The following is a 27,914-nucleotide window of genomic DNA, read 5'->3' as shown; positions in this document are numbered from 1 at the left end:
AAGCCCTAGCTTCAGCGCGCAATACACTGGAATCTCCTTTGTACGCCACCCCCCCCCCCGCCCCGACATTTCATCTGAATACTGTCCCAAGATGCAGACAACTTTAGGGGCGAGGGAGGGGAGGCACTTTCTCCGCTCTGGAGGAACCAGGAGACTCTTATCCAGCTGAGGATGGCGCAAGGCCCGCGACCCTGCTGCGCTTTACAGATTGCCCGCAACTTTACGCCATTTCTGAAGGCTAGAAGTTTACAAAAACGGATGGCAACATTACAGCGGAGAACAATCCTATTACTTACTTACTTTTTATTTTATTTTAATGTGAACAGTCAGTGACAACCGAAGTCGAGCTTTCGTTCATTTATTACATTATCACATTTCCTTTCCTGCAAGTTGCTAGGGCGCACGGTGCAGGCAACCCTCCCCATTTTCTTCTCCGTAACAACCCTGCGAGGTAGGCTGGGGTGAGAGACGCACCAGGGAGCAGCTTGGTTGGGTGAGCGGGGTTCACCATGTGCAACGGTTCCACCACTCCGGCAGAAGCCTTACGAACGATCCCGCCACTCGATCGACCCCCCCTCGTTGCTTCCCAAAGCGTTTTTAACATTTCCCCCCCTGCACTTGCAGGTATGCAAAAAATAATTGCAAGCTTAAAGCAAAGCATTTTTAATAAAGTAGCGGGAAGCTGCCTCGAGAATATGCGTCCCACCTCTAGCACCGGCAGTTCCTTGGCGAGGAGGACGCACAAAACCCCCACTATCCAAAAAACTGCGTCTAGGATAAGCGGAGCAGCATTAACCCCGCCACAGCCGAGGAACGGAACACTGCGCCTGCGCGTCGCAGAAGCCTGTCTTTCTTTCCCATCCCCGCCTCTCTGTCTCAGACTATCACTCAAAGATAGCGGAGTGCGCTTGCGCGGAGTCCGTAACCCCACCCTCAATTCTGATTGGCTGTCGTGCGGCTGATGTACGGCACCGGGTGCGCTGCTGTCGCGCGGTCCGGCCGTAAAGCGCAGGCGGGAAATCAAGGAAGGGAAGGGAGAAGGTCGCGCTCCGGAGGGGAAGCCGGCACAGGTGAGGCGGCCCTTGAGGCGGCCCAGGCCTCGCCTGCCTCCCTTTCCCCTGAGCCATTTTGGGCGGGGCATGCAAATAAGCCCTGCGTGGACGAGACCGGTGCATGCAAACGAAGGCTGTGGAGGCGGGGCCGTTGCATGCAAATATGGCCCCCCAGGGTGGGCTGGTGGGTTGAGCCAGGTGTGCCCTTTGCTGCTGGAGCAGAGCAGTCTTGCTCTCTGCCCACCTACAGAAATCTAGGCCTACTTTGCAAGGTGGTTGTTGCTGGGCATAACTCTGGAGTTCTTGAAGGACTGAGTTGTTGTTGTTTTGATTGTTAGATACTTCAGGGTAAGGCGAGTGTTGGACTGAGAAGACCCTGGTTCGAATCCCTCCTGCCACGAAGCTCCCTGGGTGACCTTGGAGCACTTACAAACTCCCAGCCTCACCTACCTCGCAAGGTTTGTTGTGAGGACGAAAGAGGAGGAAAAGCAACACATTGCCACCTTGAGCTCTTTTGAGGAAAGGTGGAACGTGAGTGTAATAATCAATAGCTGGCTTGGAGCGTTTGTCCTCCAGTTAAAGAATCCTGGAGATGGAAGGATCCAAACTCCTGCTGTTGCAGGGACCCCGTTATTTCAGCATCCTCCATTAAAAAAAATTTCTCGTGAAAAAGGCCACCACTTTCCAAGACAATCTGTTCCATTGTTGGACAGCTTGTATGGCCAGGAAATTCTTCCTCATGTTTACGTGAAATCACCATTCCTGCAATTTGAACTTGTGAGTCAGAGCTTTCCCTCTAGAATAAATTTGTTCCTTCACCTCTGTAGCAGCTGTTCAAACATTTGAAGATTGCTATCATATTGCCCCTTAGTAGTCTCAGTGCTAAAAAAAATACACAACTCTTCTCCATAGGGCTCTGAACGTTTTTGTTCCATGCCCCTGCCCAATGTTCCAGCTTGTTGATAGTCTTTTATTATTTCTGGTTGCTCTGTATCTTTTCCAGGCGGTCAGCAGTCTACTTCGTGCTCCAGATGTAGTCATATTAGTGCTGAAAGTGGGGTATGTATATTTATTTCACCCAAGTGGAATATTCTTTTCTCATTGGCATAACCTGACATGAAATTGTGTCGGAGCACAATGGTTTTCCTTTGCCTGTGCCATTGGTGTGGCATGTGAAGTGTATAATATCTCACGTGGGGCAGAAAGGGTTAGTATTGGGATAGTACTGGGTTTTCTAGATGTTGCTTGTGGGGCTGCATTTAACAAGCTGCAGTCTCCTGTCTTTGTGTTCTTGACTTTGGCAGATACAGCTTTGCTGTAATTAGTTCTTCCCCATTGCCTTTTTTAAAACAGCATTTTTGCCTTTCAAATCTCAGTGTGTGATTTCCTGATTTGTTGTTGTTGTTTAGTCGTTTAGTCGTGTCCGACTCTTCGTGACCCCATGGACCATAGCACGCCAGGCACTCCTGTCTTCCACTGCCTCCCACAGCTTGGTCAGACTCATGTTGGTAGCTTCGAGAACACTGTCCAACCATCTCATCCTCTGTCGTCCCCTTCTCCTTGTGCCCTCCATCTTTCCCAGCATCAGGGTCTTTTCCAGGGAGTCTTCTCTTCTCATGAGGTGGCCAAAGTATTGGAGCCTCAGCTTCAGGATCTGTCCTTCCAGTGAGCACTCAGGGCTGATTTCCTTAAGAATGAATAGATTTGATCTTCTTGCAGTCCATGGGACTCTCAAGAGTCTCCTCCAGCACCATAATTCAAAAGCATCAATTCTTTGGCGATCAGCCTTCTTTATGGTCCAGCTCTCACTTCCATACATCACTACTGGGAAAACCATAGCTTTAACTATACGGACCTTTGTCGGCAAGGTGATGTCTCTGCTTTTTAAGATGCTGTCTAGGTTTGTCATTGCTTTTCTCCTAAGAAGCAGGCGTCTTTTAATTTCATGACTGCTGTCACCATCTGCAGTGATCAAGGAGCCCAAGAAAGTAAAATCTCTCACTGCCTCCATTTCTTCCCCTTCTATTTTCCAGGAGGTGATGGGACCAGTGGCCATGATCTTGGGTTTTTTTGATGTTGAGCTTCAGACCATATTTTGCGCTCTCCTCTTTCACCCTCATTAAAAGGTTCTTTAATTCCTCCTCACTTTCTGCCATCAAGGTTGTGTCATCTGCATACCTGAGGTTGTTGATATTTCTTCCGGCAATCTTAATTCCAGTTTGGGATTCATCTAGTCCAGCCTTTCGCATGATGAATTCTGCATATAAGTTAAATAAGCAGGGAGACAATATACAACCTTGTCGTACTCCTTTCCCAATTTTGAACCAATCAGTTGTTCCATATCCAGTTCTAACTGTAGCTTCTTGTCCCACATAGAGATTTCTCAGGAGACAGAAGAGGTGATCAGGCACTCCCATTTCTTTAAGAACTTTCCATAGTTTGTTGTGGTCGACACAGTCAAAGGCTTTTGCATAGTCAATGAAGCAGAAGTAGACGTTTTTCTGGAACTCTCTAGCTTTCTCCATAATCCAGCGCATGTTTGCTATTTGGTCTCTGGTTCCTCTGCCCCTTCAAAATCCAGCTTGCACTTCTGGGAGTTCTCGGTCCACATACTGCCTAAGCCTGCCTTGTAGAATTTTAAGCATAACCTTGATAGCGTGTGAAATGAGCGCAATTGTGCGGTAGTTGGAGCATTCTTTGGCACTGCCCTTCTTTGGGATTGGGATGTAGACTGATATTCTCCAATCCTCTGGCCATTGCTGAGTTTTCCACACTTGCTGGCATATTGGGTGTAGCACCTTAACAGCATCATCTTTTAAAATTGTAAATAGTTCAGCTGGAATATCATCACTTCCACTGGCCTTGTTATTAGCAGTGCTTTCTAAGGCCCATTTGACTTCACTCTCCAAGCTGTTTGGCTCAAGGTCAGCAACCACACTGCCTGGGGTATACAAGACCTCCATATCTGGACTTCCTGATAGCCTGGTTAAATTTTAATTGAGCAAAAGCAATAATGTAAAAAAATAAAAACATAATTTTATTTCTGATCATTTCCTTGTGATGCTCTACTGTTCAAGTACTAGGTAACAGTGGTTCAGTATGTTCAGTATTAAAAAAGCATTTGTTCTGTATGTGCTGTAACCAATTTAATTAATGGACCATGGCAACACAGTTCCCCACCCAGCCAAAAAAAGACCTTTTGTTTGCACACTGTTGATGTTAAATGCAAATTCAGTATTTTATGTCAAGCAATTCAGCATTTGAACAGAGTTGGACATCCTGCCTGGTCTTTAATTAATTAATTAATTAGGGAATTGCTATAATTCTGCAAGTGTTGTTACGCAAAATAAAATAAAAAATTCATGCATTGTTGGCTTTCTCTCACATATTTTTCAGTGATGTTCAATTTGTGACAGTGTGTCCTTTGCAATGAACATCTTTTGCAGCAGGACCTGAAATCACCTCTGCCTAAGGCTATGGGTGGCTATTGTCTGTCTGGTTTTACAGAACCTGGCTGGGGGAACTTTTGCTCCATGTCAGTCACCTTTGTATAAGTCAAGGAGATTGTAATGCTGGCTGATGTCATTTTAAGCCATGATACAGTTTTGCAGATTGATTTTGCATAATAATGTTATGTTTTCCAGAAATAGCAACTCGGGATTTATCTGTGGGGCTCGGAAAGGGCTAAAGGACCCTCATCAAGATGTTCCTCCGACTCTTGTCTGATGTCCGGTGGCAAAGAGCTAGCCCAGGATGGAGAAGCATGACCAGCTCCCGGCACAGTAGCACAACTGGAGCAGAACCTCACCTAACCCCTCTGCCATCACATGCACAGGTGGTTATCTGTGGGGGTGGAATCATGGGTACATCAGTGGCATATCACCTCTCCAAACTTGGGTGGAAGGACATCGTCTTACTGGAGCAGGGCAGGTAAATAGTTTTTTTTCCCTTTTGCAAAAGAAAATAGGTGTTTGATGCAGCAAGTAATGCTGTGTGGTGGAACTGAGAAGGTCCTGTAGCAAAGCTAAAGTGTCCACACACCTGTTAGCTAACTATAAGTTTCAAGGTGAGAATTTATCTACATCTTCAGAAATGGCATTTGTATTTTCTGGAACTGTACCGCTTCAGGTTAGGACCAATATTCAGATGTTCTCCTCTCTTAAAAAACAGGAAAAGGAACAGAACCTCCCCTTGCAGGTAGAAATCCAGCATGGTGGGGAGATGACATGACTCAGCTAGAACCCTTCTCTGACATGCTTGTTTTCCACAGGCAGCGGTCCTTGTTCAGTAATATCTTTCCTACATCTGATAGTTTTCTGATGCATCACCTTATCTTTGGAATTCATTTCAAGTTGCTTTGTCTCTGTCTTTCATGGGGATGAGGAATTTGTGTTCCTCCAGCTGTTGTTGGACTCCAACTTGCATCAGTCCTAGGAAGCATGGCCAATAGTTAGGGTGATGGGAGCTGCAGTTCCAGCAACACCTGGAGGGTTAAAACCTACCTTTTCTGTTTTCCTTTCTTCTGTTTGACTCAACATCTCATATCTTGTTTTGTTTCCTTTACTTGTGCTTCTCCCTGCAATGGGGCTATCTTTAAAGACTGCCTGGCTGATTGAAAATGCAGCTAATTAGGACCAAAAGTTGGGAATGTTTTCAGCTGGTGGCTTGGTGCTTTCTTTAAAAGCCTCCTGAGACTTTGTGGTTCACGTAGCCCTGTCCCCCCCCGTCCCCCCGCTGCCAAACGCGCACACCCAGACCGCAACAGCACGGAGAAAACGTATCCGTTCGTGAGTAATGACCCACCGGAAGTTGAGACAGCACCAGTTCTCACATAAAAACCTGCCCATGTGTTGGGATCATGGGGGGAAGGCTACAGGAATGCTGACAGTCTGGATTTTTTTGTTCTTGAGCAGTTGGAATGCTTATAAAATTAAATACAATTGCAGCTGCTAATACTGGTATAACAGGCTTCATTGCTACCAGCACAGAGTCAAGGTTTCTGTAGAATTTCCGCATGCTTATTAAAATCACAGAGTGTGGACTCATGATTCTTAAGCTCTGTCTTCTTACACTTGTAATCAGGGTAGTAAAAATGTTCCAAAGGAGTGAATTCCCCCCATTATTTCAGTGCATACTTAAGATTGCCTTTGAAGCTCTGATCTCTGCTGATTTGGTGTATGGATTCCTGGCATGGTTGTTATTCCAGATTAATTAACTTGTAGTACATTGGTGTGATCTCACTTGTGTGACAGCAGGGTACGCAAGGGTGATCGGAATGAAATGCTTGTCATGAGAACATAAAAAGAGCCTACTGGACCAGGCCAATGGCCCATCTAGTTCAGCATCCTGTTTTCACATTGGCGACCCAGATGCAAGCAGGGCTGGACCATAACAGTACTCTCTTCTCCGGTGGTTTCCAGCAATTAGTATTCAGGAGCATTACTGTTCCCGACCATAGATCAATACCTCTTTCTTCTATGACTGTCCCATGTCTTTAAAGTATCCTCAGTTGCGTTAGATGCTGGTTTGGCTTTAGAGGACAGCATTGTGTATGTTGTCTGAGTTAGTCTTTAAGACTGAAAGAAGCCCTGCCAGAAACCAGCCGGTTCCTTTACGTTTCCTTTGCCAAGGAATGCTGTCCTGACCCTGTGTGTTGGCATTGCCCTATCAGCGGCATGCAAGGGCAAATGTTTGCCCTTCCTTTGGCTCTGGTGGCAGAAATTGCCTCCTTGCACTTGAGCTCTCCTTGTGAAATCTGGAATGGAAGGCAAAGCGTGCCTCTTGTCAACACACAGCTAAAAATATCCCCTGCCGTAGCTTAGTGGCACACTTGGGCTCTGCGTGCTCAGCACCCAAATTGGGTTTCACAAACTCCATCCTTTGTAAAACCAACACACATTTGCTGACTGTGCCTCACTTCTTCAGAGGTGTGGATTTTGATTTTGTTGTGTGCTGGGAAGAGCATGGAGGAAAGCAAGGAAAAGGAGATTGGGATTACTTAATGACACTTTATTTCACATCATACAAACTTAGCACTTCGTATGGAATTTAAAAAGAAGCTCCTGCTTTATGACTGACCATCTAGTAAAAATGAGGTGTTCCTGGCAGTCTTGAAACTGTGTGCTATGAGAGTATGTGGTTGCTTCCCGATGCTTCTAATTGTTTTTAAATGTCTTAAATACATTATTTTTATTTTTTTATTGTATTGTATTATTTTATCACTGATTTATTTGCTACGCTGGGCTCCTTTGGGAGGAAGGATGGGATGTAAAAATAAAACCTAAATAAAGAGGATGGGGCTTGAGGATCCATCCAAATGCAGAGCTTGTAAAGCTTAGTGCCTTTCCTGAAAGTGAATAATTGTGAAGTATTTCCAATAAAAACCAGCCCAAAGAAGCAGAGCCTTTCAGTTGCCTTTCTTCTTAGCCCCTGGAAGTGGTTTCATCCAGTCCAGGTCTCCAAAACAAGAGGAGTAGAAATATCAGGCTCACAGTCACTGGTATGGTCATGTAATCTATCCGGTTCCAGACAGGAAATAGCGTCTACTGGCCTCGGTGGTCTGTGATCCCAGTGTACAGGCCATGCCACCTTTGTAACACTTGCTGGTGGCAATGTGGGGAGGTCTCCTGGGCGAGAATATTTTTCCTTTCTCCAGGATGCTGCCCATAATCCCCACTAAGTGCTACAGGTTTCCTGACTGTGGGCTCAAGAAACTGCCTTCTGGGTGTACCCACAGAGTCTAAGGAAGTACAGGAAATTGTATAAGGTGCAAAAGGCCCCATTCTTTAATTGGTGGAAAGCCTTGCCTGCTCCTTCTCTTCCCTGCCTGTTTCCATAGGAAAAGACTCCCTGGGCCGTTTGCATTTAAATGTCCCAGGTTCAGTCTCCAGGTAGAGTTGGGGAAAGCTCCATCTGGAAACCTGGAGTGCCAACCACACTTAACTGGTGAGCCAATTGGCCTGACTCTGGGTGTGGCAGCTGCATACTCTCTTAGGGAGCCCTCTGCCACTGACTCATGACCCCTCCTCTTGGGCCAAACAAGCTTCCAGAGTCCCCACAGACACTCCTGGGTTTCCCTCTTTCAGACTAGCTGCTGGTTCCACAAGATTTTGCGCGGGCATCGTAAGCACAGCGCGGCACTTGTCCATCGAGCTGAAGATGGCCGACTACTCCAACAAACTGTATCAGCAACTCGAGCAAGAGACTGGGGTAAAAACAGGTAAGGAGGGGTTACCTCATTGAGCTTTGTGGCTCAGCAGGGGGTGGGGGAGTCAAACACTAAGCAATTCGCCATCCTGGCATTCCCCAGAAGGGTTGCAGATATTAGCCACCATTTGCACCCATCTGAAATGAACGCTTTCTGGGGCTTTCCTGTACCCTGACAAAGGGTGCCTGTACTTGTTCCAGGTTACGTGAGGACTGGCTCTATCTCTCTAGCTCAGACGCAAGACCGGCTGATCTCCCTGAAGCGCATAGCCTCACGGCTCAAGTAAGTGTAAGAGGAACGATGAGGAGGAGCACCAGGCATGTGCCAGCCTTTCTGGAGTAACTTGTAATCAGGGCCTGGCCAGTTGGTGCTGGTCTGTGTGACAGGGCCTTTTCAGTGGTGGTTCCCCGGTTGTGGAATGCCTTCCCTAGCAAAGGTGCTCCTCCTCTATCATTATTAACTTTAAGGAGGAATTGAAAATATTCCTGTTTCCCCAGGCCTCTGGTGCCTGAAGAACGCTGTTCAGGCACCTCAGATCATTGGATGGAAGAATGTTTTTTAACTGCTTTTAGAATGTTTTTTTAACCGATTTTCAGTGTTTTTAATGGTAATTGTCTTTAAATTTTTTGCTTTCTTTGCCACCTTGGGCTCCTTGGGGGAGGAAGAGTGGGATGTAAATTCAATAAATATAAATAATAGCGACTGGCCTTTGCTGTGTGTTTTCTCCAACAGGGTCATGGGGATCCCATGTGAGCTCATCCCGCCCAAGAGAGTGACACAGCTCCACCCACTTCTCAACATCCACGACTTGGTGGGGGCCATGTACCTCCCAGAGGATGCTGTCGTTTCATCGGCCGATGTGAGCCTCGCCTTGGCCAGTGCTGCCTCTTTGCATGGTACGGCCCGGCCATGTCTTTTTGTCGGCAATACCACTTGAGTACAAACCTCATTGGGAGAGACATTGCTGATTTGTCTGCTGCTTACATTTCTAATTGGGAAAGTAGATTACAGCTTTTAGTGCAGCCTTCCCTAACCTGGTGTCCTCCAGATATTTTGGACTACAGCTGATGGGAGTTGTAGTCCAAAATATCTGGAGGGCAATTGTTTGGTGTCGGGTGCTTTAGTGTGTATTCCCTCGCAGGCACCCTGTATGGAAGCCTTCCCCGACCTGGTGCTCCTCACATGTTTTGGACCACAGGCATGTTGGCTATAGCGGATATGAGTTGTAGTCCAAAACCACTGGAGAGCGGTTTGGGGGAAAGTGCTGTGTGAAGTAGGTCTCTGCTCCCATTTTTCTGAAGGGAGAACTGAGACTGAGGGCCGAACTACATGTAACTAGGAACTCGGGCTGCTGCAGAAACAGACAGCTTCACATCAAGGTCCTCCCTCTCACATCTCAAGAGGAGGGGCTGCAGTTCAGAAGCAGAGCCCATGTTTTGTATGCAGAAGGTCCCAGGTTCAATCCCTGACATCTTCAGGAGGACTAGGAAATTCCACAGATATAAGTCATTTGGCGATCAATTGGCTTTCGGAGACCACACAATCCCCTCTTCTGGCCCTAGAAGGGGGGCTGCTGGACATCCATTTAGCCTTCTCTCTTGCTCATAATGAATACATTGTGCAAACAGATGCACTGTATGTTATCCCAAATTATTGTTTCAAGTCACTACAAAGTCAGTCAGCAAGCATCTCCCACTTCCTTCGAAAAAGGGAGGAACTCTCATTTTTCTGTGCTGCGTCATATTAAGAAGCGCCATCTTGTTTTTTTCTTTATCTTTATCAAGTCTTTCAAGTCTTAAGTAAAGCTGCACAAGTGAGTACTTAATTATGAATAGAAGTCCATCTGTACTTTTTTTTTAAAAAAAAGGTTTCTTAGTGAGGCTTGGCGTAGAAAAACAATTGTAGGTATTGAGAAGAAAAAAGAATGTGCCAATCACCTCCGTAATCCAAACACCATGATGAGAATCTCTTTGAAGTCCAAGCTTAAACACCAGGGACTGTGCAGTTCTGCAGGTTTTTCCTCAGTCTTTTTCGGTCCAGACTATGTCTGTTTATTGTCCCAATCTAATTATTTTATCAAACAGATATTTCCGGCTATGAGAGTGGCTTCGGAGAGTGCCAGGCGTGTCATGCTCTGGGACCCAGTGTCCTGCCACTTGCACCTTGATGCAAGCTGACAATCTCGGACAATCTGTGGGTCTACGAGACAGTCCTCCCCCACCCTGGGAAGTCTGCCAGGGCTGATTACCCCCATATCAACCCTGAATTACCGGCACGGCTGAGGTCCTATCGTACCCAGTCAGCCATTTCTCACTGCTGGAAACAGGAAGCCAACCTTGTGCCCTCTTAAAGTGTTGAACTACAATTTATACAGTGCGTTTTCCACAAATGCTTGTGGTTCACATTAAAAAAAGAGATCTAAGTACAGTAGTACAATAATGATACCTTATAAAAAGTATATTACCACTACAAATGTAGCACAATCCTCCCATCAATTACCAGTTCATTTAACATATTTCAACATTTAAGTGAACATAAATCTCACCAGTAGGTCAAGTAAAAATAACCAATAATTTCACATCCAAAAGTTGCTTCAAAGTTGCTGGTTAGTACCCAGCAACCCCCATCTCCCAGTCCTTTATACCACAAGTCCAAAAGGCCAGAAACTTACCTTGGCCTTCCCCTTGAAGTAGTTGGCCCTGCTGTCTGGGACTGGTGGGAGCTGTACTCCCAGCACCTCTGCATTGCACCAGGTTGCCTATCCCATGTCTGCTCTGACCTATGGCAGCTCCCCAGCCAACTGGGATCCCTTTGAACATGCCAGAGATTGAATGTGCAAACAAAGCAAGTGCTTGAGCTATGGTCAAATTAAAAAAAACCTCCTCTAAGGGCATATGAAGTTGGCTTTTTTTGAGTCAGAGCAACGTCAACCAAATCCAGTGTTCTTTACAAAAATCCTCCCAGAAATTGACCAGTGATCCAATGTCGGCACCCTGCTCTGCCTTCTGCCCACCCCCTGCTTTAGTGCCATCTGTGTTATGCTGATTGCTTCTGGGGTGCAGCAGTCTGCTGCTTAATCTCTCAGCTCGTCCGTGAGCATGCTGGCCTAATTGAGACTCTTCATTTGTGCTTCCTATAGCGATTCCACTTTGGCCAGTGCCAGGCAGGGGGCAAGAGAAATGACAGGTCCAGTGGACCTACTCTGCAAGCAGCTTTTCTTTGGAGGGGGGAGCACTTGGAGGGGGTTGGACTGGATGATCCTTTAAGTTTCTTCCAACTCAATACAGTTCTACGATTCTAATTTCTGGCTCCCTTTTCCGCTTTCTCCGCCCAGGTGCCCAGATCCATGAGCGGACAAGTGTTATCCACGTCTTGTGCCAAAAGGGTTGTGTGGCTGGAGTGGAGACTGACAGAGGGATGATCGAGTGCCAGTATTTTGTTAACTGTGCTGGGCAGGTCAGGTGCCAATTGTTTTGTGTGGCTGCTGTTGCCGGCGTGTGTGTGCATTGACTCAGCAACTGCTGTGAATGAACTCAGATTTCTCCTGATGCTTCTTTTTCAAGAGGTTCTGGGGAATACTTTCCAAATTAGCAAAAAGTTGTTCTCTCAAAAAGGCAAGCTTTTTGTGCTGGGTCGCATGTGTGTGTGTGTGCGTGCACCCACCCACCCACTCAGGGCTTATAAGGCTTTGTGTTCAACCTAGAAAATGGTTATTGTCTGGTGTTTCCTTCCATGCTGCACCACATGTCTGGTGTGAACTGAGTCAAGGCAAACCTGGCTTCCAATGCTGACTGCATGACTGGGATTGGGGGGAGGAATGGATCTTGCACTCCCAAGCTGGGTATTTTAGCCTGGGCTATATGTAGTCAGTGCTTACCATTGGAATTGTGAGCTGCAGAATCAGGTAGTTTAGTTAATGGTGAATCATTTATTTTGCCTCTAGTTGTAGAGAAGGGCAAGAAGCTACAGTGGTACCTTGACTTACGAAGGCGATCCGTTCTGTGGCGCTCTTCGTAAGTCGAAACCTTCGGATGTCGAAGTGTCTATTTTGTGCATGCGCGAAGCGCGATTTTGGACTTCTGTGCATGCGCCAACTGCGCATGCAGCGAAAATACTTCTGGGTTTGCCGACTTCGTAAGTTGAAACCTTTGGAAGTCGAGGCATTCGGAAGTCGAAGTACCACTGTATAAGGCACTAGTGCCAGCCTTTGCCAAGTGGGTGCTCTCCAGATGTTTGCGCAGGATCTCCTTGCCCCATCTCATCCAGCACCTTTTCTGTCTCGCTTCCCTACCCCCTTCCCTGCAGCATTACCTGGCATGTGATCCCATTAAGCTACATGGTGGTGCAACCTGCCTTCCGCTTGTGCGCTAACTTCCCTGCCTTGGTTTCAGTGGGCTTACGAGCTGGGCCTTTCCAACGAGGAACCGGTCAGCATCCCTCTGCACGCCTGCGAGCACTTCTACCTCCTGACCCGGCCCTTGAAGACGCCGCTGGAGAGCAGCACACCAAGTAAGGACCCTCCCTCTGCACCCTCTCATGGACCCCTTTGCCTTCCACGCAGGCACTCAGTGTAATTGCTCAGCTGCAGTGCACAAATTCTGGACGCAGGACAGGGAGGGGGTCTGGGAAGGTCAGGAAGACCCATGCTTTTAAGGATTTGGGGAGGAAATGAACCAGGAGGCATTGGGTGCAAAAGTTGTGCTTTGTCGTTCTCTCTGGGCAGCTGAGGCATGCGGGGCTGCCTTTGCTTGCCCAATAAGTCTTAAGCAGTTTCTGTAAATCAGGGGTGGGGAACGTTTTTGGCCTGAGAGCCACTTTCCTTCTGGGCAACCTTCCGGGAGCTGCATACAGAGTGGTGGGTGTGGCAAGAGTGGGTGTGGCCAGACACACACCATCCAGCCAAGTCAGAAGTGCTGTGACAGTTAAAGGGCGCATTCTAGCCAGGCAACATCATGAGAGGAGGACACACCAGGGCCAAGTACAGGAGGCTAGAAGGCTGTATTTGGGCCCTTAGCCTGAGGTTCCCCACCCCTACTGTAAGCTGAGGATAGCAAACAGCTCAGCAGCTGCAGAAGAAAGGGGAAGAAATTTTCAGGGCTGGCTGGGATGCCACAATCAGTTAAAACATTGGTTTTGACTGCGCCCTGCTCTAGCTGCTGCCCCAGGGGAAAGACTTTTGGTCAAATGTGTAAAAGCCCAAGAATCAGTGTAAGGCTGACTGTGTCTCCCCAAAGCAGGCTCTAGCCTTCTTCCCTGATTGAGCTTGCAGGGAGTCTTCAGCTCACATCCAAACAATCACTTCTTTCCCTTCCTGCCATCCCCCCCTCCCCATAGCTATTGTGGACCCTGATGGGAGAATCTACATCCGCAGCTGGCAGGGGGGCATCCTTTCAGGTGGCTTTGAGAAGAACCCCAAGCCGATCTTCACGGAGGGCCGGAATCAGCTGGAGATACACAACCTGCAAGAGGACTGGGATCACTTTGGTACGTTGGGTGGACCAGGAAAGGGGTGGTGGTGTTCCCAAGTCCTCCAAGTGCACCTTTCCTAATATGAGACATGTTGGCTTGAGCAAAGCATTGTGCAAGTGAGTGAGTGCCTGGCTTGGTGGGTGACACCTGCACTTCTTCTTTGCTTTTACAGTTAGTTTATAAAATTCTCCTCCCTTTCCCTGCCTTGGCTGGCCCACTCTGGGCACATTGTTAATTGGTGCTGTGAGCAAAAAGCTTTATTCTGGGCTCTCAACAAGTCCTACAAGCAACAGAGTCGACATCTGTGGGCTGCTGTGTTTGTAAACTTGGAACTTTCTTGATGGTGATGGGGTGGGGCAATGAGGGTTTGGGTATGCTGCCCATCCCTCCAAATAGTGATTGTTTGTTCTGTCTCATCTTGGGGAGTAGAGCCACTTCTGAGTGCCCTTCTGCGGAGGATGCCAGATCTGGAGGCGCTGGAGATCGTGCAGCTGGTGAATTGCCCAGAATCCTTCACTCCAGACATGCGGTGCATCATGGGAGAGTCGCCCAATGTGCAGGGCTACTTTGTCCTGGCAGGGATGAACTCAGCTGGCACGTCTTTTGGTGGAGGAGCAGGCAAGTAAGTGGCTCACCCCTCTGCACGGGAGAGGCAGAGGGCCAGGGATGAGGGTACCGCTTGTAGAACTCTATATGCACCAGCTTCCTGTAGGTGCATTTAAAGTCTCTATGGCAAAACTATGCCAGGGCCCTGCAGTTTCCAGCAAAGGGGGCTGCTCAGCTGCTCCTTGTCTGCTGCTAGTTTCTGCGCATGCTGGCACATCTCTCTCTGTCCTCTATCTGGGCAACCACAAAGCATTATCAGAGTTCAAGGGCACATCTCAAACCAGGCAAAACGATTCAAGGAGGTGCAAAGCAGGTGCAGTAAGTGCTGTGGCTGGTAATGGGATATGGTCGGGGAAGAGACTTGGGGGCCAGATAGAGAGATTTTGAGGGCTGTATTTCACCCCCAGGCTTGAGGTTCCCAATCCTTGGGCTAATAGATGTTCCCTGCGACATCCAGAGTTGCTGTGACCTTTCTGGTTTGGGCAAAGGGATTTTGTCTTTTGCTCTCGCTTGAGCAAGGAGGGATTGCAGACAATAATGGGTCCCCACTGTAGCTCTATTTCCTACTGTTTTATCTCTGGGTGTAATTACTGCCCCCCAACATCCTGCCACAAGCACAGTCTGCTAACTGTCTGGGTCCTGCCACAGTTCTCCTCCTGAATGGGGTTCTCCTGCACTATTTAACCTTCTGGGCCTGCTTGTCTCCCTCCTTGGCCAGGTACATGGCTGAATGGATGGTGAACGGCTACCCCTCGGACAACGTGTGGCCCCTGGACCTGAAGCGCTTTGGGGCTCTGCAGAGCAGCCGCACCTTCCTCCGCCACCGTGTCATGGAAGTGATGCGTAAGTAGCCTGCGGCTGGACTCGCTCGCGCCCCACGTCAAATCAGGGCTGTGTAGGGTGTCCTGTCTGGACTAGGAAGGGTGATGGATTTGTGTCCCTTCCAGCGCTTTGATTCTGTGATTCTGTGGCCCCTCCAGCCCTGATTTATGACCTGAAAGTTCCCCGGTGGGATTTCCAGACTGGCAGGCAGCTACGCACATCACCCCTCTATGACCGGCTGGACGCACAAGGAGCCAGGTGGATGGAGAAACATGGCTTTGAGAGGGCCAAGTACTTTGTGCCGCCTGGGAAAGGTGAGAGCGCTGTCCTTCTGTATGCAGCTCTTTGAGCGCGGGGTGCCAGTATCTAGTTGTTTTGACCCAAGTCTTGTGCTTCCTCATCTTCAGACTTGCTGGCCCTGGATCAGAGCAAGACCTTCTACAAGCCAGACTGGTTTGACATTGTGGGGGCAGAGGTCAAGTGCTGCAAGGAGGCCGTCTGCGTCATTGACATGTCCTCGTTCACCAAGTTTGAAATAAGTGTAAGTCTGGTTATGAGAGGGACGTGGACCAGCACTGTGGGCCTGGGGTCTGCTTCTGTAGCTTGCTTGGGTGTCTGGAAACCCCCAGAGTTTGTTCAGTTGATACAGAGCTGTTGTTATTTTATAAAAAGCGAATGTTGGCTGAACCATACAGATGAAAACGGCATTAGCAATTAAACGTCCTGGGCAGACCAAAACCTTTAAGGCAAGAATGGGACACCTGTGGACCTCCAGGTGTTTTTCTGGCTACAACTCTCCTCATCTTTCTGACCATTGGCCATGCAGATGGGAGCTGGAGTCCAGTCACATCTGAAGGACCACAGTTGCCCCAGCCCTGCCTTAAAAGGCTTACGGGAATAAATAAAAGTATTGTGGAGAGGCACTAAGAGAGACCCCTGATAGGACCATTCCAAAGGGTGGGTGCTGCTATGGAGAAAGGTCTTTCTCCATATAGCAGCTATAACCTGCAAGATGGACATATTGTGAACTTGGACACTGAGCTTTTCCTCAATGCTTCTGAGCTTCTAAGTCTTTATGATCCAAGCTGTATCTCTCCAGGCAGATTGAATGAATCTTATGGAGAGAAATGCACCTTGGTTTGGAGAGGGCTCAGGCTGTAGGCAAGCAAAGGGTTGCCCATGTAATGTTCATAGTTATTAAGGCCTGAAAACTTGCCTTTTTGTGTGTTTTTAGGAAGGTAGGTTTTGTGGCAAGGAATTAACTAAAGTAGCAAAGTGGCTAAGAAAATGTGTAATTTAGGGTAAATACAGGTAGAAATGCATACACTGAGGAATGTGGGCATCTCAAGGCACTTAACTTGTGTCAGGAGCTGAAAGCCATTTCAAGAAGGGATGGACGAATCCTGCTTCTGCTGCTGTCTCTGATTTCTCTCTTCTCTGCCACCTCCCCATGCTGCAGTCCACAGGGGACCAGGCCCTGGACATCTTGCAGTATCTCTTCTCCAATGACCTGGATGTGCCAGTGGGGCACATAGTGCACACAGGGATGCTCAATCACAATGGAGGATACGAGAACGACTGCAGCATCGTCCGCCTAAACAAGCGCAGGTAAGCTTATTTGGACTCATCCTTTTGCCTGCTCTTGCTTCTGCCTTTGAAGACTCACCTTCCATATTACGCAATGCTTCTGTCAGTGCTGTGCCAAGAAGAAGAAGAAGAAGAAGAAGAAGAAGAAGAAGAAGAAGAAGAAGAAGAAGAAGAAGAAGAAGAAGAAGAAGAAGAAGGAAGAAGAAGAAGAAGAAGAAGAAGAAGAAGAAGGAAGAAGAAGAAGAAGAAGAAGAAGAAGAAGAAGAAGAAGAAGAAGAAGAAGAAGAAGAAGAAGAAGAAGAAGAAGAAGAAGAAGAAGAAGAAGAAGAAGAAGAAGAAGAAGAAGAAGAAGAAGAAGAAGAAGAAGAAGAAGAAGAAGAAGAAGAAGAAGAAGAAGAAGAAGAAGAAGAAGAAATCTTCCCAGATTTGATTTGGAGGGGGGATAAATTATGTTTCGTGGAGGAGGGCTTCCTTTATTCTGTCCTGAATATACAGCTAATCAGTTTCATGATAGACACAAGAAATTGCTACTTTATATGCTTTCCCCCACTTTTTGAAGTGTTACATTCACCACCAAGATCCTTTGTTTATTTGCAATATCTATTTCTGTGAAGGTCCCATTGGCCCCCAGCCAGCCTGGCCGTTGGTCAGGGATAATTAGTCCAGTAACAGGTGGAAGCCCAAAGGCTGCCCGTCCCTACTCTAGAGTCGTATCTTCCACAGATTTTTTATTAATAAAAAAAGTATTTATATCCCACCTTCAAGAAGCTCAAGGTGGTGTGCTTGGTTCTAGTCTTCAATTTGCTTCTCAAATGATGGCTGAAGTGAGCAAAGTGCTACAGGCTTGCCTTTGAGTTTGGTAGGTATTTGGCCTGCATTCAGGGAAGCTTCTGATGCCAAATTTCACTGCCTGGGAGGCTGGTGGTCTCATTCTTCAAGCCAAGAGAGTGCAAGACAGGGCCCTCAAAGTTGCAGGAAAACCATTTGGATTATAGGATGTGAATTGTTGTTTCACATTCGTTATGGGAATACTTTGTGCTCCAGTGCGTCTGCAGCTCAGGTACAGCTTTGTATGCTTCAAGGGGCAACTTTCAGGGCCATGTTGCAGGACAGAATGCCTCCCAGGTTGAATGCAGTTGCAAGAACCTGAGAGCCTGGACTCTGTCATTATCCACCCCAGGAGAGTCGCAAATCTCAACAGGCTTTGCTTCAAGCCCTCTGTGGTTGTGGACAGGTCCACCATGCCATGATACCTCCCCACTACCTGGCCCCTGCCTTGTGCTTAACCTTCTCCATTGTACTTTGCATTCCAGCTTCTTCATGATTTCCCCCACAGACCAACAAGTCCATTGCTGGTCCTGGTTGAAGAAGCACATGCCTGTTGACAGCAACCTGTTCTTGGAAGACGTAACCTGGAAGTACACAGGTGAGGCAGGAGGGAATATTGTGCCTGCCAGATGCTGGAGCGGCTGCAGATGCTCCTTCAGCAAGAAGTCGTGTTTTCCGTTGCTCTGGAGCCCCATTCTGGCTGCAGTCCAAAACAAAGGGAGGGCAGCTGGTTGGGGAAAGTTGCTGTAAAAATATGAATGTGGCAAATAGGGTTTTGCAAATAGGTATTTTCACAGGTGATGCAGGTTTGGTTGTGGCTCCCTATTGGCATTTGATCAGTGACACAGATCCAAGCTTGGTGCTAGGTAGTGTGAGAAACGCTCCCTGGGCTCATATGCAAAGTTCATTTTGAAACATAGGCTCCCATTTCACATCTTCTCTTAGAATCCTCTACTTCTTAGAAGATGATTTACTCCTTGCTTTCACTACTGAGGGTGGAACTATGCTCTGACATGGTGCCACCATCAAAAAAGGCAGCCCTGTGTTTCCCCACATCCCCCTATCATTGGCTGCCAGGGTACAAAGAGTTGCACACCACAGTTGTGTCATGGTAGGGGTGTCTGAAGAGAAGGGAGGGTGGCTGTGGTTGAACTTGGTATGGGGTTTCCATCTTCAGTTGCAGTGCCATGTCAAGATCAGCATGCAATTCCTCTGGTAGCAAGGCTAGGTTTGTGGTCACCACAAACCTAGTGTGCTTTAGTGCTAGTGTGCTTTAGTGCTAGTGTGCTTTAGTGCTAGTGTTAATGAGCCTCCCTGCTTTAAATGAGTCAAACGTAAATCCTTTGTTGTTCCTCGGATCCACAGATGCATTTTTTTCCATACACAATGTCGGGCCGGGATGGGAAACTTGTGCCTCTCTAGATGTTGTTGGAGCCCAGCTCCCATCATCCCTGACCATTGGACTTGGCTGGTGGGGGGTTGATGGGAGCTGGAGGACCACTGTTTCTGAAGGTTTCACGGTCCATCTGTACATCCCTCCCTGTATGGTGGGCTTCTCCTTCCACAGCAGAACTTGATTTCATGCCTACTGTTCTTTCCAAGCCATCTGCCTCCCCTGTCAACTATGGCCCTGAGCTGTGCCAAGGAAATCTGAGGGGTGGAGTTGACTTGGGTGGGACCTTCCCTTTCATTCTGCAGATTGCTCAGAGGTAGAAACCCTTGTGCTTTTCTCCACACAGCATTGAATCTGATTGGCCCACGCGCTGTGGACGTCCTGTCAGAGCTGTCCTATGCTCCGATGACCCCAGAGCACTTTCCTTCCCTCTTTTGCAAGGTATGTCACGTGTTTTTCAGTTTGTTTTAGAAATCTGCTTACTCCTCATGCAAAGGTAACTGGTTCACACAATGGCCTGGTTCACACGCAGTACCAAGGTGTTGTTTGTTTAACACGAGTTAGCCAGTTGTCCCACAATCCAGCAAACTGTGGCTTGTTAAAGCTTGGTTTGTTTTCAAAATTCTCCTGCATTGTGCCCTTGTAGTTTGGGTCAGAGTGGACAGTCAAACCACAGTAGAGGAAAGGGGCTGGATTAGCATGTTAATACCAAGCTGTAGTTAAAACAAACCAAGGTTCATAAGCCAACAACAGACAATGACTCTAGCTGCTGGGCAGCATTGCTGTTGTTTAATAAGCCATAGTTTATTAAAAAGTTGTGTAGCATTATTTGTAAACTCAGAGGTCCTGTTTTGTGTATCTCTCTGCCTCTACCCTCAGGTTTGTCACCCAAGACAGAATGGCTGGGGTCGTGTTAATGTTGTGTCTCAAAGTAGCTTTATGTGGTGCTCTGGTTTTCAAACTGTCCTGGAGAAGCCTGGCTTTCTTCCAGCTTTTTATGTATTTGTGATGTGTAGCCAAGATTGTTGTTGCTGTTCATTGCCTGTCCTTCGCCCTAAGGTCCCAGGGAGGGTTACAACATTAAAATACAATATTAAGATTGCTGCTGGGCACACTCTTGGTTTGTGTGGGGTGGTGGTGAGTCCAACCAGTTCTAGACAGTGCCTTATGCAAGCTGAGAATATGTCGTTGAATTCAGCATACAATCTGTGGTGCAAACATGGGGGCGGGGTTTCACTCAAAGTTGGAAGAATATTGCAATGATTACATTGCTGAATATTGCTGAATATTGCAATGATTACATTGCAGGGTGTTTCTTGCCTGTTCTATAGCAGTTCTCAGACCAGAGAATACCTATGGGTGGGGGACAGGGGTGGATGCATTTATGACGGGTGCCTTAATTATTCTCTGTGTTGGTGCAATAACATCTGGAGGGCACCCTGCTGGCTACCTTTGTCCTACAGCATTCAAAGTTCTTTACATTCTTGTTAATACAACAGGCCTATAGGAAACTCTTTATTATTTCAAATTAGGCAGGGAGAGGGCAGTTGAGGCAGAGAGAGAGCAGCTGGCCTAAGGCCAACTAAGTTTTTATAGCCAAGGTGAGATTTGAACTAGGCCTTCCCTGATATGTAGCTCTCTTTTCTTTTATCCACTGTGCTTCATGAACAGTCTTCCTCGCTACAATGGCTCGTTTCATGCTTCAAAACACGACACTCCTTCCAGCACCAGAAGGAATGTTCATTCTGTAAGGCTGGTTGGAAAACCTACAGTGGGACCTCTGGTGCTCTCAATGTCAATGAGCCAGTGAGGATATATCCTCCTAATTACACCCCGGTGGTTGTGCTGATCACAAACTGTCTGCCCACAAACAAATTGTAAGAGACGCTTTTGTACACTGCAGAAACAGGGAGCGGTTTGGAATGCCTCGAGTCGTTCTGTCCAGCGTGTAAAACTTGGGAATTTATTTTTTCAAGTTGTTTTTTTATGGGTGTAACTTTTTTTTTAGTGTTCCTCTCCTCTCTCCAGCATATACATGAACCTTCTGTCCCCAGACAGAGAATCTTGTGTCCAATCCTTGTGAATGGAGAGTGTTATCGTGGAAATGGCCTAACCTCTGAACCCCACCCTCAAAAATGAATCTCCAAATGCAGGAGTGGCTAACCTTTTTTTTTTTTTTAGCACGAGGGTCACATTTGCCTTTTGATGGGTTGCATGCACACATACAGCCCCCACTCCTGGACTGATCCATGCTAATCAGCTTTCTGCTCATCAAATGATCAATCTGATGGTGGGCGGTGATGATTAAACGAGGGGGGGGGGAGAGAACAATGTAAGCTACCTTCAGCTCCTTGCAGAAAAAGCTGGGATATAAATGCAAACAAACAAACAAACAAACAAACAAACAAACAAAAGACACCCAGGAACCAGAAGCCAGGCGCTTGAGGAGTCTTTTCTTGCAAGCTCCCAGCTGCTTGTGCTCATTGCAGAAGTGTGTGTGTGTGTGTGTGTGTGTGTGTGTGTGTGTATAATCTCAGTGGAGAGAGCAAACGACTGCCCCATCTCTTCTTGTCCTGGGTTGCCCATGTGTTTTGCTAGCTTACATTTTCTTCCTTTGCTTCCTATTTCCTACAGGAGATGAGCGTGGGCTACGCCAACGGCATCCGAGTCATGAGCATGACGCACACTGGAGAACCGGGATTCATGCTCTACATCCCCATTGAGGTGAGAGGTGCTTTGTCGTCTTAAGACCAAAAAGTCTGATTTGCAGGACTGAGGAGAACCTCTTCTCCCCTTTCCCACGGGATGGTATATGAAGATCTAGAGTAAAAGACTTGGCTTAGAAGTACCGGTACAAGATATTGAAAATAATATCCACGCTGTCATCTCAAGCTCACCAATTTGTCCCACTGTGTGTCTCAAAAAGGAGATCTACCTGTTGGAGCCTAACATTCCTCACTTTCAGACCACATTGTGAGCAGGAAAGAATCCAGTCAGAATATGCCCATATGAATTGCACTTTGCTAGAACAGGCAAAAGGTAAAGGTAAAGGGACCCCTACCATTAGGTCCAGTTGTGACCGACTCTGGAGTTGCAGCACTCATCTCGCGTTATTGACCGAGGGAGCCGGCGTACAGCTTCCAGGTCATGTGGCCAGCATGACAAAGCCGCTTTTGGCGAACCAGAGCAGCGCACGGAAACGCCGTTTACCTTCCTGCTTCGAACGGTACCTATTTACCTACTTGCACTTTGACGTGCTTTTGAACTGCTAGGTTGGCAGTACCGAGCTAGTACCGAGCAATGGGAGCTCACCCCGTCGCAGGGATTCGAACCGCCGACCTTCTGATCGGCAAGCCCTAGGCTCTGGTTTAACCCTCAGCGCCACCTGCGTCCCTAGAAAGGGCAAAAGGTCCATCTAAACCAAGCTGCCTAAAGATGTTTTGAGACTACAATTCCCATCATCCCTGAGCACTGGTCCTGTTAGCTAGGAATTATGGGAATTGTAGTTCGAAAACATCTGGAGGGCCAGAGTTTGCCTATGCCTGACCTAGAGTGCTGAACAATCTCTCTCTCCTAGGACATAGTTACAACAAGCCGCTTTTTGTAAGGCAACATAGCTTCAGATTGTGGTTTGGTGACAGCAAAATGAGGAAGCTGTTGGGCAAAGTTTGGATGAGCAAAAAAAAATATGGTTTGATAAGCCATAGTTCAATAAACCACAGTCAAGCGTTATGTGCAAACCAGGCTGTTTGCTGGGCTTGGGTGGTGGGACGTTGTCATCCACAGCTTTCTGCAACTGTCCAACTGCTGCCGTTTTTCAGTTGCAGATGCCAAATGTTGCATTCAAATGCCACTGTACTGTTTTTCCAAACCCTCCCCTTGCAGTATGCTCTGCACGTGTACAACGAGGTGATGAGCGTGGGGCAGAAGTACGGGATCCGGAATTCTGGCTACTACGCCCTCCGCAGCTTACGCATTGAGAAGTTCTTTGCCTTCTGGGGCCAAGACCTGGATGCTTTCACCACGCCGCTGGAATGTGGGCGCGAGTTCCGGGTTAAACTAGAGAAGGTGTGAAAGAGAGCTGGGCCATGGGGTGGGTGTGTTTGTGTGTGGCACAGAAAAGGCAGGCTGCCTTGAAACGAGTGCAACACAACCTCCCTGCAGTGTGGGCATCATATTTGCCTTGGGGTCGGGGGAAGTGGATCCAAATCCCATCATAGCCATCAGTTTCCTGGGAGGCACAGGGCAAGTCACTAGTTTGTGGGCTTCAGCTTCTCTTCTGTTAAACTGCAACAGCAACATAGGAGATGGAAGGTACCCCAAGTCTCATCTAGTTCAAGCCCGTGCAATGCAAGAATCTCTTGGTTCCTTGTAAATAAGCTCCCCATAGAATATAAAGCAGGAGCTGCCCCTTTGTCCAACCCTGACTGATGCTCTTTTCTCTCTTTCTGCAGGGCACTGACTTCATAGGGCGGGAGGCGCTGATGCAGCAGAAGCAGGAAGGGGTCTACAAGCGCTTCATCATGTTCGTCCTTGAGGACCACGACACAGACTTGGACCTGTGGCCCTGGTGGGGGGAGCCCATCTACCGGAACGGCCAGTATGCCGGCAAGACCACCAGCAGTGCCTATAGCTACACACTGGAGCGGCACGTCTGCCTGGGCTTCGTTCTGAACGTGGACCCAGAGACTGGTGAGGAGCAGCCGGTGACGCCCGACTTCGTCAACCAGGGCGAATATGAGATTGATATTGCAGGGCAGCGCTTCCAGGCCAAGGCCAAGCTTTATCCCTTCACCTCCCTCTTCACGACCCGCCGGCGCAAGGATGAAATGGAGTTCAGTGGCTTCCAGGGGAAATAACTCAGTGCTGCATCTTTCAGACTTTTTATGCTGCTGCTCGTTGGGACTTTGTATAGCCCCTCTGGTCTGTTACATTTTGTACATCATAACACTTTTTTTTTCTTTCCCTCTCTCCTCCTCTCCTCTTCCATACATACATATCTCTTCTTTTTTGCTCATCCTGGTTGTTTTCCAACGTTGGCTGAAGCCACTGAGCTCCAGGCCAAAAGGGCTCTGTTGTGTCCTGAGCTCCAGCCTCCGCTTGTCCAATCAGCGAGGACCCATGTGCCCTGAACATTGGCTGTGGCCTGGTGGGGCCTCTTGCGCTTGGAAGCAGCCTCGGGCCCTTGGGATCTCTCCTCTCCTACAATGTGCCACATCACCCCAGGGCCCACCAGGCACCTGTGCACCAACACCCAGTGGCCAGCCATCGTCCTTTCCAGTTTTCTTCCTTGTGCTGCCTGTCGGAGAGGCCAGCAGGCATTGTAAGGAAACAGCGAGTTTTTCCCCACGATAGGAGTGGGTGTGAACAATCTATGAGCTGCACCACACAGGGTCAGCATCCTACAGAAAATTTGGCGTCCCTGGAATGGAGCTGCCTGGGTGACTTCCCAGTGTCTATGGATTGTGTAGCTGAGGGTGCTTGCTTTTGGGTTTGCTGTGTTACAGAATCCTCCCCCTTCCCTTCTGCTTTCTTCTTCTTTGTGTTGGTCTTGGGTTGGTTGGTTGGTTGTGCAATATATGGTGTTCAAAACCCTCACTTGTGCCACTTAGGGGCTGACCAGCCTTTAGTCAACAGGCCTCTGGTTGCTTAGAGGTTGGGGCTGAGGGCTGTGGGTGTAAGCTGCGCTGTCTTAACAATGGCTGAGCCAGGGGTTGTGTCTTGACTTTCTGTTGGCATTCCCCTCCCCCCTAATCCAAGTCCTGTGGGTAAGTGGTTGGTCACCTTTGCTTCCTCTGCAGGTGCTGAGAATAGAATCTTGCATGCCATCTTTCACAAGGAGGGCTGTCCCATCTCAGGCTCTAGGGAGTGTTTGTGTTGGGTGGAGGGAAGAGCCTCAGCCTTCTCATTGTCATGGAAATGATTTGAGGCTGGGGTTTCTTGAAGCAAGGGGGATTTGCCCTGAAAGGCAGGCATGCCATGCCAAAGAGTGTGACCTCTGGCCACTTGCAGCAGTCCAGTTAGCTGTCACTGCAAACAAGAAAAAGGAAACTGAGCTTGAGGAAAGAGGCAGAGCATCTGTGCCTTGCAAATTCTCCCAGCAATACAGATCGGTGGGATTTCATGCTGCCATGGTTCCCTTTGAAAAATCCTTTAGACTGGCTCCCTGAGGCTGCTTTGTGTCTTTCCCTTCCTCCCTTTTTTCTACACGCCAGGCAACTCTTCTCTCCTCCTGTCTGTTGCTCGACGTATCATAATGTTGCTGACCATTAGCCATGCAATGTTTCTCAGTGCTGCTGCCCTTTCCGAGGGCAAGTGCCTGAGGTCCCCGCTCCCATACTCCAAGGTTGCCAGTCAGCAAAAAAAAGTCTAGATAGGGTCTTCTGTGTAGATGTCTCTTGAATAGGGTTCCTTGTAGCACTGATGCTGAGACCTTGGGCCCGTCAGAAATGGCTCCTCACACAAGGAGAGGCAGAACTGAACATTTCCCACAGCAGGCCTCAGCAGCTGGGAGGGGAGACTGATAGACTGCATTACCAAGCCTCTCAGGCAGGACCCCCCAGAACAGCAGCACAGATGGCAAGGCTTCCTCAGCATCTGCCCCAGGAAGTGTGTGAGATGCACTGAAGCCGGTTGGACCAAAGACCAGATGGTCCCTTTGCTCTCCCCCTTCTAATTGTGTTTACAGTGAGCTTAAAAGGACTTGCTACTTGCTGTGTGTATGACCATCCCATTTCGGCTTCTGGGAGCTTCTCAAGGCTCCCCTCCCCACGCTGTTTCCCAAACATGCATGTTTTAAAGCCCCTCCCACATCACTGTCAACTCCCGTAAACAGCAGGGTTGGTTTTGTTATTAAATTTCTGGCCAGATGCAAGTAAATGGTGCAGGGGCCTCCTTACATCCTTTGCACCAAAGACAAAAGTTTTGCAGGTGGAATTCATGGCAGGCAGGCAAGGCAGGAAGGCAGAGCAGAGGTCCTTGAGCATTGGTCCTGTGCATACCTGTAAGGCCCCTAAAAGCCCCTACCTAGAGCAGCCTCCACAATCCTGCAGAGTTTGGGTCTTCTGCCTTTTCTAAAATAATGTTTTGAGGGATTCCTTATCTAACAGTCTCGCTCTCGCTCACTCACTCCTGGTTCCTCCCTCCCTGCTCCTAGAATCACTCCTTCAATACTCACTCCCTTTTCATTCTCAGATGCACTTTAAACACATTTGTTCATTTTGACCTTGAATGCCAGCCCTCTGCGATCATTCCTTCATGGAATCAGCTCCAAAACTAGTAGAGGTGTTTTTTGGTGTGTTTTTTTAAGCATCATTATTAAATTAAGAGCACTTGCCAGCATCTCTTCTGTGGAACAGGCACCAGAGATCTGGAAGCTGAGCGAACCCTCCCCTTCACTCTGGAGTGCCTTACGCCTCATGAATGTTACCTAACAGAGGGAGCAGAGTCGTGCCTCAGCTCCGTCCTGTATCAAAAACTCTGCTGCTTGGCTGCAGCAGGCCACCCTGGCAGGATTCTTGGGATGCTCTGGAGCCTTCTGACCCTCTCTGGGTGTCGCTGGCACTGACTGCTGTTGCTATGCCTGCACCTCTGCAGAGAGTGTATATCTGTCTGGACTGGAAAACCAGGACGTTGGGAGATGCCCTGCTCCTCTTCCAGTGGAAGTTCCCAAGAACTCCTGGTCCAAAGCGCACAAAGGCGGGGGAGCAGCTTCCTTTCCTGTCCAACCGGGAAGCCTGCATCTTCATCATGCAGCATTTCTGCAGATATATTTCCTGTCCCACTTTGGTTTTCAATGCTACTACCTGGTTTGTATATCAATAAAGAGTTGTTTTAGCTACTGTTGCTGCAGAGTCTGTGACTTGTTCCCCAGGCCCATCCAGGAGGTTGGCTGAGTTCTGAACTTGAACTCCCCAGCCTTTCTCAGTTTGCTGTCTGTGTGAGAGAGATTTCTGAGCCCGGTCTAATGCAGCAACCCCAACCTGGTACCCTCCAGGCTTTTTGGACTATGACTCCCGTCAACCCCAGTGATGGGAAGGCTGTTATGATGCTCCCAACCCCAGCTTTAATTGGGGATTACTGGCTAGTTGTGTGTGGGAGAATGAGAAGTGGAGTTTAGGGGGCCTTCACTTTGACTCTTGCCTGGGCCATAACTTCACCAGACCTTTAGCAAGCCAGTCCCTCTTGACCTCAGCCCAGAGGGACTTAATATCCCTTTAGTAACATTGGTGCCCATCCTTATACCCTCACATGAGCCACCCTTTGTTTTAACTTTTGCTCTAGCCACACATGATCTAGCAAGGGGTTGCCAAACCACGCGAGGGATCTGCACCTCATAGCAGCTTTTGCCTGCATGTGGCATCTGGAACTGATGTTTAAGGTAGCAATAGGTGCTCCTTCAATGAACTCTATCTTGATGCTTGTAACTAAAAACAAGAGCATAAGAAGAGCCTGCTGGATGAGGCCAGTGACCCATCTTGCCCAGCATCCTGTTTTCACAATGACCAACCAGATGCCTGTGGGAAAGCTGCAAGCAGGATCCAAGCACAAGAGCCCTCTCCCCTCCTGTGGTTTCCAGCAACTGGCACTCGGAAGCATTGCTGTTCTTCACGAAACATCTTCCGGTCACAGCCATTTGCGGTGGGTGTGTAGAGGGAGGCTTCAGAGGGTTGGCACTGGGTGTGCCTTATAAACCAGTGAGGTCCCGATACACCTGCAGTGCACAATGCAAGCCACTTGGAGGGCCTTTTAATGGTTTTGTTATTTAAGAAAGGTAATACTCTCATTCTGTGAGTCTCTCTTTCCCCTACAGAGATGACTGGAGAAGAGTGGGATTTGGTTTTTGTTTAGAAATTGGGCGGCAGGAGCTCTAGGCACCCTGTCCCTTCCCCCCCAACTCTCCTGGGGTTAATGCTGACCTTTGCTTTTGTGTAATTTTTAGATTTCCAAC

At 48.1% G+C, this 27,914-nt stretch overlaps 1 protein-coding gene across 8 annotated transcripts; it reads left to right on the top strand.

Moving 5' to 3' along the window:
• The first annotated feature begins 944 nt into the window (after nt 1-944).
• Nucleotides 945-26,809, top strand: PDPR (pyruvate dehydrogenase phosphatase regulatory subunit). Of its 8 annotated transcripts, none has more exons than XM_035119684.3 (20): nt 945-1,070; nt 1,391-1,510; nt 2,056-2,111; nt 4,697-4,982; nt 8,138-8,271; nt 8,460-8,541; nt 8,992-9,155; nt 11,594-11,715; nt 12,651-12,768; nt 13,594-13,743; nt 14,158-14,350; nt 15,053-15,177; nt 15,315-15,470; nt 15,564-15,697; nt 16,616-16,764; nt 18,057-18,169; nt 19,311-19,405; nt 21,599-21,688; nt 22,850-23,032; nt 23,419-26,809. In XM_035119684.3, exons 4-20 carry the CDS (start codon nt 4,756-4,758, stop codon nt 23,821-23,823), a joined length of 2,640 nt encoding a protein of 879 aa, XP_034975575.1. In that variant the 5' UTR covers nt 945-1,070; nt 1,391-1,510; nt 2,056-2,111; nt 4,697-4,755; the 3' UTR covers nt 23,824-26,809. The 8 variants fall into 8 exon arrangements, with proteins under 8 accessions (XP_034975575.1, XP_034975577.1, XP_034975579.1 ...); XM_035119686.3 differs by having other exon boundaries at nt 1,391-1,583; XM_035119688.3 differs by lacking the exon at nt 2,056-2,111.
• The last annotated feature ends 1,105 nt before the right edge of the window (nt 26,810-27,914 follow it).

The sequence above is a fragment of the Zootoca vivipara genome, chromosome 6, assembly GCF_965207765.1.
Source record: "Zootoca vivipara chromosome 6, rZooViv2.hap1.1, whole genome shotgun sequence".
Taxonomy (NCBI): domain Eukaryota; kingdom Metazoa; phylum Chordata; class Lepidosauria; order Squamata; family Lacertidae; genus Zootoca; species Zootoca vivipara.
The sequence above is the reverse complement of the archived record's forward strand: the minus strand, read 5'-3'. Positions and strand labels throughout refer to the sequence as shown.

Excerpts from the sequence above, each read along its gene's own strand:
- PDPR (XM_035119688.3), top strand. The coding sequence starts at position 4,756 with ATGTTCCTCCGACTCTTGTCTGATGTCCGGTGGCAAAGAGCTAGCCCA. Across the intron at positions 12,769-13,593 it reads GCTGGAGAGCAGCACACCAA|CTATTGTGGACCCTGATGGG; the intron begins GTAAGGACCCTC and ends CCCTCCCCATAG. Across the intron at positions 14,351-15,052 it reads TTTGGTGGAGGAGCAGGCAA|GTACATGGCTGAATGGATGG; the intron begins GTAAGTGGCTCA and ends CTCCTTGGCCAG.